At 50.5% G+C, this 10,741-nt stretch overlaps 1 protein-coding gene and 1 pseudogene across 1 annotated transcript; both read left to right on the forward strand.

The window, feature by feature from the left end:
* The first annotated feature begins 373 nt into the window (after positions 1-373).
* Positions 374-3,413, forward strand: LOC128901217 (keratin, type II cytoskeletal cochleal-like; annotated as a pseudogene).
* A 1,861-nt stretch (positions 3,414-5,274) lies between these two features.
* Positions 5,275-9,277, forward strand: LOC128901218 (keratin, type II cytoskeletal cochleal-like). The gene is made up of 8 exons (XM_054183048.1): positions 5,275-5,727; positions 6,225-6,433; positions 6,942-7,002; positions 7,268-7,363; positions 7,611-7,775; positions 7,929-8,054; positions 8,424-8,644; positions 9,031-9,277. The coding sequence occupies exons 1-8, from the start codon at positions 5,275-5,277 to the stop codon at positions 9,275-9,277; spliced, it is 1,578 nt and encodes a 525-aa protein (XP_054039023.1).
* Positions 9,278-10,741: the final 1,464 nt, after the last annotated feature.

A 10,741-nucleotide genomic window follows, 5' to 3' on the forward strand; every position in this document is an offset into this window, starting at 1 on the left:
GCCGAAAGACCATGTATTCTACAGGTTGCCAGTCCTTGTCTCAGCAGCAAACCGTTCTCCTCTCCAGCAGCCAGAGTGAGCTTAGAGACAGGGGTTAAAAATACAGGAAAAACAAAAAGGAGGAACAGCAGGGTTTGGTAACACAGATTTTACATAACCTGGGAAAACATCTCTGGTTTAGTGCCTTTGTTCTTAGCTTGTTTGTTTTGTTTTGTTTTTCTCTCTTCTTTTTTTATGGAAGGAGGAGGGAGGCAAAGGGAGGGTTGGAGAACTATGTGCCAAAATGTACTATCTCATTTCCTCTCCTCTTCTGCTCCTGTTGAACTATATGAGTTTTTTGGAATTTCTTCAATAAACTGCAACCAAACTTACCATGAGCAATGTGGGTTTTCTGTGCCATTACGAAACTCACCTGAAAGTGTAATTTTAGAATAAGGTTTAGAAGATTTGCCATAGGCACGTGCTGTCACTCGGAGCCTTCCCACATCCTCCTCCTCATCCCAGTCCCGGGGAGGAGGGGGAACATTAGGTGTACTGGAGACGGGGGTCACAGAGCGGCAATACCCAAGCGCTTTGGGAGGTTTTCCGGGTTGCACAGCCAACAGAGCATGAGCAGAAGGTGGGGCTGGTTTCACCCGGCCATAAACACCTACATCGGAGCCAGTCACGGGACAGAAACAAACACTTTTGGGTCAAGCGATTCGTTCCCCAGTAACACCTCCCTCTCTCCCTCCCTCCCTCTGCGGGACCAAAAGCGCTCTAGGCAGTTGGCTGAAGATGTCTGCATCGCAGGAGCACTCCAGAAGGTGTTTGAAAGTCGGGAAAGATGGATCCCACACACCAGAGCTAAACTTCTGGAAAGGCTGGTTCCAGACCCGCAGCTTGTGCAGGGAAAACTGGAGGGATTTATCTCCATCCTCTCCCCAAAGCGGCCAACAAGCCGTCGGGCCAAGCGCTAAACAAGGATGCGATCCCAGGGCAGCGCGATGCTCCCGAGCGGAGGTTTTTGTTGGGTCAGCAGATCGAAGCCAGGCTGGCTCAGACAAGCTGGCGGTACTGAGCTCTGCCCAGGTCTGTAATTAAAAACCCAAGAGAGAGAAAGTGAGAAAAGGAGCCAACATGACTTCTTCCATCTCATGGAAGATGCCAACTATCATATGAAGCAGCTGTTTTCCAGCATCCAGGGCCCAACCACGAAAGATGCCGAGCCCTCTGAACTCCTTTTAGGCTGACTCCCAAAAAAGCGCTTAGCACATACAACTCCCACACAGCTTTACCCTAAAATATTGCGCGGCTAAATAAGGCAGGCCAGCTTTCGGGCTTGCATGCATGAACCTCTCTCTGATCCTCTTCATGGAGCAGAACATGTTCTCAGGCCACGGTGAATGCCAAGAAAAATCACATAAAAGCAAATGCACCTTTAAAACAGGCTGAGATTATCAGGGCTGAGCCCTCAGTGTTATCCCACCGGAGGCAAAAGAATTAAGAGGGTTCCCACCCACGGCACACAGCCTTTTTGATATTTCAGCAACGATAGGACTGGAAATCACCTGTTTCATTTCCTAGGAAAGATTTATCCGCCTTTTTCTGCGGAAAAGAGCAGTTTGCTCTTTCTTTTCATAGATCCTTGATGCGCTGCAGGATGCGGATTGCGCCTATGTGAACAAAGCTGAGCTGGAAGCCAAGGGGAAGCCCCTCACCCAGGAGAACAACTGCCTGCGGAGCCTGTATAAAAGCTTTTCCTTCTCCGCTCCCTTTTCCTCCACCCCATGCCTCTTTAGGGGGTCCCACAACCCACCACTGTCGAGATTTTTGCCGTTTCATGTGTTGATTGCTCTGGATTTCCAAGGTGTTACTCTTGGATTGCATGGGCAAGATCCTAAGGAATCTGTTTCAACTTGGTGGTGAAGGTAGAAGCCAGAGAGATTAAACCAGAAAATCTCTCTTTGCGTTGTCTGCAGGGAGCCTGAAGTCACGGCACGCAGAGGACACGGCGTCTCCTCGTCTCCGCGCCATGGAGAGCCACAGGGAAAACGCCTCCAGCGCGGAGGACTGAGAATCTGCTGCCACCCCGAGGAAACCACTCGGCTCCAAGCATCCATTTCGGACACCTCTGTTACGGTGCAAATGAACAACGGCTGAAGCCTGGACATGGATGACATCATCGCTGATGTCACAGCTCAACATGACGACATGGCCAAAAGCTGACGCAGAGTCCTGGCACTACAGCAAGGCGACGCACTGAAGTAGTTATGCCCCACTTCTGCCGAGGGCTCTGCTTCTTCGGATTTCCTAATTTGGGTTGAATAGGCTTTTTAGAAGTCTGTTGTCTCAGCCACCTGCTGTGTTTTCCCTACGCGTGGTACATCCTCTGCCGATGTCTTCACACACAGAAGACATTCTTCACTGCTACTGTGTGAATGAGTCATTCATGTCCCCCAGTGACAACGGGTTTTGCCTTAAAGCTCAAGATCCAGGACCGCAGCCCCAGAATCACACAGTAGGTTTAATTACTGACTCATCTCCTCACTCTGGTATTTATTTTCATCGCGTTTTCTCTCTCCTCAGTATGAGGAACTGAGAGAAACCGCTGGCAAACACGACGACAGCTTGTGTAACACAAGGAATGAAGCTGTGGAGCTGAATCGGGAGATTCAGAGATCGCCTGGAGAATGTCGAAACACCGAAGCCCAGGTACGGATGACTCAGGGGCAATAACCTGTCAATCGCAGTTCCCAGGTCGTGGCTTTCCAAACCTCCTCTGCTAGAGCAAAGGAGCAATAAAGCCAGTTTTGATCGAATACACGCCAGCTGCTCAACTCTAAGACTTGCCTGTAATCCCAAGTAGAGGAAAATGGTCTATTACCACTCAGAACTGAGCTGCCACCAGCAGAGAGCTGCAGCAAGAAGCCAACACAGACACCAAAGTCTCAGCTCGGCAGAGAGAATCATCCTAGAGTTAGAGGTTTCCCTACAGAGTCTGAAAATATAGCAGAGCGCAGGTGGATGAACACACAGGCAGGCGGATTCAAGAGCTCGGAACTATTCAAAGCACGTGCAGACAGGTGGCAGCAATGAAAATCTCCTACCTGCAGAGATGCAAACTGGAAGGAGCCATTGCCGAAGCTGAGGAACATGGGGAAGCGGTTGTCAAAGATGCAAAGTGCCAGTTCTCCGGGCTGGAGGTATCCCTGCAGAAGGCAAAGCAGGACGCAGCCAGTGAGTACCAGGAACTGATGAACGTCAAGCTGGCCCTGGACATCGGGATCGTCACCTACAGGAAGCTGTTGGAGGGCGCGGAGAGCAGTGGGTGCTGGTACAACCCTGCAAGATGCTCTCAAGGGAGAGACAGTAACACATCTAACCCCACAACCGCCCTCCACAGTCTGTCTGATGAGCCATCACCTCTGTAATTGCAGCAAACCCCACTGAGACCCAAAGTCCCAGGGGCTGACATGTTCCAAAGCACTTTCCAGCATTTATGGACCCAAACACCTGACAAAGTCAAAAGCTCGCAATGCACTCAAGCAGTCGGGTTTTCCCCGCAAATGGAAGACCTTGCATGAATAAAGATGACGTTTTGCAAAGCCTCAGGTCCCATCAAGCCACTCATCAGCAAGTTTTCCTGAAACAAAACTTTTTTTTTTTTAAATTGAGAGCTTTTCCATTAAAAAAAGTAGCACCAAAACATTTCACTCCCAACGTGCTCCACCCAATTTAAACTATTTGGCTTAATTGAGCTAGCCCAAAATATTTTGGGGTTTTTTAGAGTCAGTTCAACAACATACTCAACTGCCTTCCCCTGTCGCATTGGAGAACCTGCAGCTTTATCCACCGTCCCCCTCTCCTTTTGGGTCAGGCCCAGCCTCTTGCAACCCCAGTCCTCAGGTTTCTGTCCAAAAGTGCTCTACAGTTGCATTTGGTGTCACTTGTCTCATCAGAAGCAGAAGGTGTTACCTGGGATGACAATGTGGAGAGAAGAGATGCAGCCACAGAGCCATAAAAAACAACTAGAGTCTGGAGGAACGTGGTCTGACCCACCACCACTGGGGACAAGCCCAAGGTTAACTCCAGATCTTCTCATATCCCAGCCCCCTAAGGACGCCTGCGAGCCATGGAGCCGAAGTGTCCAAGAGCTCCCAGATCTCAAGGGCAAAGCTGGTAATTCTGGCTTGCAATTGTAACCAACCACCGAAGAGGGAAGGGGAAAGAAATGCAGCAAACAAAACAAAATCATTAGTTTGAAACTTCCACCCTGCCCCTACAAAACACGCCGCCCTCCCACGCACCAACGCTCTCCCCGTCCTTCCGAGGACCCGGACACACGCGCCTGTGAACAGCAAAGCCGGGCAGAGTCGCAGCCCTGACGCCACAATGAGGGCATTCGCCCAACGTAGGAGGCGAAGGACCGAGCCTGGCCCTGCCCCAAACCAGGTGGGAAAACCCAACCTTCAATTTGAGGGCTGAGGGGAGGAGGAGACGCCAATTTTCTGAGGATTTGGCCAATAAGAGCGTCTGCAAAAGCTACCATGTTCCAGGCACTGGCTTCAATTTCAACTAATCAGCAATTCCCCTCAAATAAATTACCACGTTGGAAAACACTCGTATCAGCAACCTGCAGAAAAATCACCTTGAGAAATAGATTTGGCCCCACAGATGTTTCCCTGCCATTAACACATGAAGCCTTTTTATAGGCAGAACCAACAAAAAGTGGTCATTTAACCTGCCTGCGAGACTTTCTTCATTAATCCTCAATAAAATCACGTTTATTGCTGATGGATTTTATTAAACATTAAGTCGAATCGCATTCTCCTTCAAAGCTCTTACTTGCGAGCTGAGGTACCAGCAAAACGTAAAGATCACCTCTGCCAGAAAAGCATTTTACATTTTCAAAGGCTCAGTTCCACCTCGTCCGACCTATGAAAAGTGGAACGTGCATTTTTTACCACATCTCCTGAAAAGAATCAACCAGAAAAACTCCCCTAATCTTTGTTGTTATTACGCGAGGCCTCAATATGACCCCTCTGACTTAACAGCATTCTTCAAACCTTTATGGGGCAACTACACTGCCGCCTGCCCTGCTGGTAAGCGCTACATATGCTAAGTAGTTCACATTCTTTGCATCATAAACATTTTGTGGAAGTTTCATGCAGCCTCGCCCCATTTTCCATGCAAATAAAAGGAAGAAGGTGCTCCACTGTGATCAGAGGAAACCTGCATCCTGGGATCTGCTCCAGCACATCGCTTGTACCCGTCCCTCTCCCACCAGCAACCATGTCCTGCTGCTGCCACAGCACCAGCTCCCGCCCTGCCATCAGGAATTTCAGCTCTTCTTGTGCAGCTCTTCCCAGGAATCGACGTACTTTCAGCACTGCCTCGTGTCGCCGGGGTGGTGGCGTGGGCTACTGTGGTGTGGGTTACTTCAGCAGCAGAAGTCTTGATGCTGTGGCCTTCTCCAGGCCCAGAATAGCTGTTGGAAGACGTTCTCCTCCAAGACGTGGACATGGCTTCCGTGCAGCTGGCACGAGGTTCAGCTACCGAAGCGCTGGCTTTGGCTACAGGGTTTGTGGAGCCTCCAGGCCATGCGCCATCACACCCATCACCATCAATGAGCAACTGCTCCAACCGCTCAGACTGGAACTCGATCCCAATGTGCAAACGGTGAAGTACCAGGAGAAGGAGCAGATCAAGACCCTCAACAACAAATTTGCTTCTTTCATTGACAAGGTGAGCTGAGAACCCCTCCCCGGCTCCTGTTCGCAGGCACTACACTCCAAGGGAGGCGTCTAGTGTGGGAAAGGCACAAAACCCTTGTAAAACAACTCATTTTAGACATTGAGGACAACTTGCACAAGGGTGTGAGTCGAACACCGAGGTGTGCGTGAGGCAGCGGGGAGGGTTCAGCGCACAGGCACCGTTGAGCTGATCTCTGGGCCTGACTGCAGGGCGGGGAACAAGATAAAACCAGTTTCATCAGCCATCCAGTTCCTTCCCGTTCTTCTCTGCACATCCACAATTAATTGCAAATCTCTCCTTTCTAGAAGCACTTAGATTTTTGTGCATTTCCACACGAGTGGCCCAGAAACAGTTTATGCACAAAAGCGCATGGATTAGGATTAGGAAACATGGCATTCTCACGTACCGAGGGCAGAAACACACATTTCACCGGCTCTCACAAGCCCTTCATCCTCATCTCGTTTCCTATTTTCCTTTCTGGGATTCAGGTTCGATTCCTGGAACAGCAGAACAAGGTGCTGGAGACCAAGTGGAGCTTTCTGCAGGGTCAAAAGCTCCGCAAGAATACCATCACGCCCATGTTAGAGACTTATACTGGTAACTTGAAGAAGCAGCTGGACGCACTGGGGGGCAAGAGAGCCCAGTTAGAAACAGAGCTGAAAGCAGCACGGCAGGTTTTGGAAACCAACAAGAAAATGTAAGTTAAAAACCAGAGAAATGTGAGTTAAGGGCTCACAATGTTGTTCAAGATTTGTAAACAGACAGAGACTGTGAACTTTTCGTGGCAGAAACCAGAGAACTAGTAGGTAGATGGAGAGATCTATGAGGATCTCAGTATATAAAATAAGGTCCCAATTTGCAGAGAAACAGAGGAAACAGAGGATGTCCCTCTTCCAGGTTCTCTTTCTCTCCTTCCTAATTCAAGGAATTAACATTTGGAACGTTCAGCAGCTATTTCTTGTTGCAGAGGTCAAACAAAAACACTTCTGCTGCAAATTTGTAAAGACGCAGAAACCTCTCTGAAAACATGTTTGCCTTCCCATGGGCTACGGAACAAGACCAAAGCATTCCAAAACATTGTCTGAGGAGACGGGAAAAAAAAAAATAAATTAGGAGTTTCACTTCTTGAAAGAAGGCCTGCAGAAACCCAAGCAAAGATGTAATTGCGCTGAACTCAACCAAAAATCTCCCATTTTCCCACACAGGTACAAGGACGAACGCAGCCAGCGGACATGCACCGAGAGGGAGCTCATTGCCCTGAAGAAGGTGAGCAAGGGGCTGTTTGAACTCGGCTCTCCGGGTTCAGGTCTTTGGGGTGCACGCAGGGATTTATTTCCCAAAAGCAGCACACAGGACAAGTACAAGCAGGAGCTGGTGCTTGGGTTTGCTTGAACTCAAATGAGCAGCAACTGCGTAATTGGGAGCTGGCGCACGGTCACGGTACCAGCACCGAAAGTCCCTCACCCCAAGGGCAGCCCCGAGTCTGCTCTCGCTAACAAACTTCCTTCTTCTATCCCCAACGCGTCTCCAGGACGCAAGCTGTTTTTTCTTAAACAAAGAAGAGCTGGAAGCCAAGGTGGAAAGCCTGAAAGAGGAGGCTGAATTCCTGAGAACGTTCTATGAGGAGGTAAGAAGCCTCACGATTGCTCCAGCCATTGTTTGCATTTCCCAACTGGATTTTGAAGTTGCTTATCCCAAAGGAGAGGGGAAGAGGGGGTAACACAGGGCAGCGGGTATCGCTTGTGGTGAATGGGGAGAGTCGGCAATTCATGCATGCGTGGTCATCGCAAAGGGGAACAGAGCTGCACAGTGTGGGTGACACCAGCTCGGGGACCAGCATCTCTCTGATCAGCTCAACCCCATGTCGCCGTCAGGAAACCCACCAGCTGCAGGCCCAGATCTCACATACTTGGGTGGTGATGCAGATGGACAACAGCCGAGATCTTGACCTGGATGGCACCATTGCGGACGTCAAGGCTCGGTACGAGGACATTGCCCGCAGGAGCCAGGCAGAAGCACAGGCCTGGTACGAAAGCAAGGTGAGAAAACCCGGCAGAGGGAGGATTTGGGTACAGTTTCTCTTTTCAGACCAACTTCAAACCCAGAGAAACACCCCCGACTCTTCTGATTTGCCCTGATTTAACTCAAAGCATATGTTTTTGGGCTACACAACGTCTTTTGGGCTTTTTTAGTTTGAGGAGCTGCGAGTCACTGCAGGCAGAAACGCTGACAGCCTGCGAGAGACGAAAAACGAGATAGCTGAGTTGACACGGGGAGTCCAGAGACTGAACGGAGAAGTGAGGAGCGCCATGGACCAGGTGAGCGCGGCCAGGTCTGGGTGTTTCAGCAAGGCAGAGAGTGAACTGCTGTTCTCGCAAGCTCCCACAACTAAATTAAATGGTGCTGTACCACCTTACAAAGGGTGTTCACGAGCTGGGACTCCGCGGCTCCAACTAGGGCTGCGTTAAAGCCGAACTCATGCAGTGCCTGAAGGCGGATGAGGCTACAGCATCCCTACCATCAACACAAGGAAGCACTGAAACCGCACGCCCAGCTCCCTCAGAGGGCACTGCGTGTCCATCTTACTCGCGGATACTCAACCAGACTTTAAACCCATCTCTTGATAACGCGGTACGTTTGAAGACAGCAAAAGACAGCTAAGACTGACCATGTCTTGCTCCTCGCAGCGCTGCAAGCTGGAAGCCGCCGTGGTCGACGCTGAGCAGCGTGGGGAAAGCACCGTCAAGGATGCGAAGCAGAAACTCTCTGAGCTGGAGACAGCCCTGCAGCAGACCAAGGCCAACCTGACCCGGCAGCTCCGCGAGTACCAGGAGCTGATGAACGTCAAGCTGGCCCTGGACATCGAGATCGTCACCTACAGGAAGCTGCTGGAAGGAGAAGAGAGCAGGTGGGTGACAGATCCCAGCAGAGCTGCAAAACCTACTGTAGGCGCGTGTGTTGAAAGGAGAAACAATTGGCCAGTGCTGCTTTGAGCTGCAAGTCACCTATGCAGCCCTGATGCAGACGGGTTCGTCCCATCTGTCCTAACAGACCTCCACCAGCGCAAACCCAGCCAAAGAGCCAGTTCCACCGCCTCCAAACAGCGAGAGACAGGCCAGAGAGGGTCAGGCTCACGTTTCAGGCCAAAGGGCTTTGCATTTGAGACAGTCTGATAACGTGCAACCCCTTCCCATTCTCTGCAGGCTCCGTGCAGAAGGCAGCTTCCCCACCAACAGCCGTAAGTTGGAGCATTCACCTTCTACCAAACTCAGGTACTTTCTGCCTTTTCTCCAGGGAGTTCCCCAAGCTGAAACTCAGCTTTGCTCTGCCTTTTGCAGCTCTCTGCCATTCGCAGGGGGGTCTCGCCTACGGCCTCGAGCCTGGCTTTGCAAGCACCCATGCGTCAGCCAACAGAAACCAGACCAGCGTGGGGGTCTGCGGCACAGCGGCGAGCGGCAGCGAGGGCAGTAGCAGCAGGAGCACAAGGAGCTCCCACGTGAAGGTGGTGTCCATGACCAAGTCAACCAGGAGCAACGCGTAAAGAGCCGTAGATAAACGGCAAGGCTGGAAACAAAGCAACGCGCGTACCTTTCTGCCGACACACAGCAAAAGCCAAGGCAGAGCCGTCGCACACCCAGCTCCCCCAGGCTGCCCCCCCGTTTTCCATGCGTGGGGATACAAAAGGCAAAGAGATCTTTCCTATGCTCGAGAGTTTTGCTATTTCTGCTAAGGAATCCAGGAGCAAGAAGGGCTAAAATGCCCCTCATCACTCCCATTATGCCGTTAAAACGAGATACCTTTGGTGTAGTTCCCTCGTCCTTCCACTGCTACAGATTCAAGCACCAAAAAGAAGTGCGAGGGAGAGCACCTTCTACCTAAGAGCGTTTTCATTAGAGTTTTATCCAGCCCAGTTGTCTTAGCACCCACCCTGCATCAAGCTAATTTTAGCAGACAGCCTTTTAGATTACACGTACACCCCGGCATGAGCAGAACTCACCCAAAATTGCCCAGCTTGCAGTTCCCCTACACATTTCATCAATTTCCTTGATCATTTGCCCCAAAGGATAGATTTCAAGGGTTGTTGCTGTTTGAAGACAGTTAGCTTATGTACCTGCACTACCTGTTTTGAAACTGACCCTCGGCTTTCCTTTTCCTCCTGGATTTTTCATGGTCTGACTCATCCGTTGCCACAAATACCATGATAACTGAAGAGTCTGGGGGCCAGAGTCCGCTGTCAGGCACGAAAGGGACTGATCCACCAACGCATCCAGCCCTAGGACACAAAGCTCCTCTGTGATCTTAGTCAAGGGATCCAAACCCAACCTTAATGGCATGGGACCAGCACCAATTGCGTTCCCAGTTGTCCAGTACCTAGCGCACTGAACATTAAGTTCAGTAAGTACATTAAGTAAGTACATTAACTCTATTTGGGAAGAAAAAGAGAAAGTAGGGATTTATTTCTAATGACCTTATATTTTGTCAGCAGCTTTCATCCTAGTTTTAGTCTCGCATCTCCAATAAATCGGCATAGCAACTCTGTTATCTTCATTCGACACCTTCATTTGGGGAAAGGAGGGTTAAATTCTCGTCTCTGCTCTGGGATCTCAACGCCAAAGCTCACAGGGGTCTAAACCAGAGACCAGGCCCTCCATCTGCTGGGAGCTCTTCCTCCCTAACCCAGACTCCACACCTTGATGGTCCCCCGTAACCCCCAACGTGTCTCTTCTCCTTGCACACGAGCAGCTACGCAGGGAGACGATATATAAGCTCTCTCCAGAGCACCGCTGAGCTGGAAGTACAGCTCTCCTCTTCCTCACCCCTGCACACACGGAGCAGGACCCATTCTGCCCGATGCTGAGCGTCCATGACACAGCTGGCTGCCAGCAAGGCAGGAGAAAAGAGGTGCTGCCCAGGTTAGATGTCTTCATTAGGACGGGGTGGAGCGCAAAACAATTATTCCCCCAGGAAAAACACACACAAACATTTAGAGGGCACTGACTAAGCA

The sequence above is a fragment of the Rissa tridactyla genome, chromosome 24 (genome assembly GCF_028500815.1).
Source record: "Rissa tridactyla isolate bRisTri1 chromosome 24, bRisTri1.patW.cur.20221130, whole genome shotgun sequence".
Taxonomy (NCBI): Eukaryota; Metazoa; Chordata; class Aves; order Charadriiformes; family Laridae; genus Rissa; species Rissa tridactyla.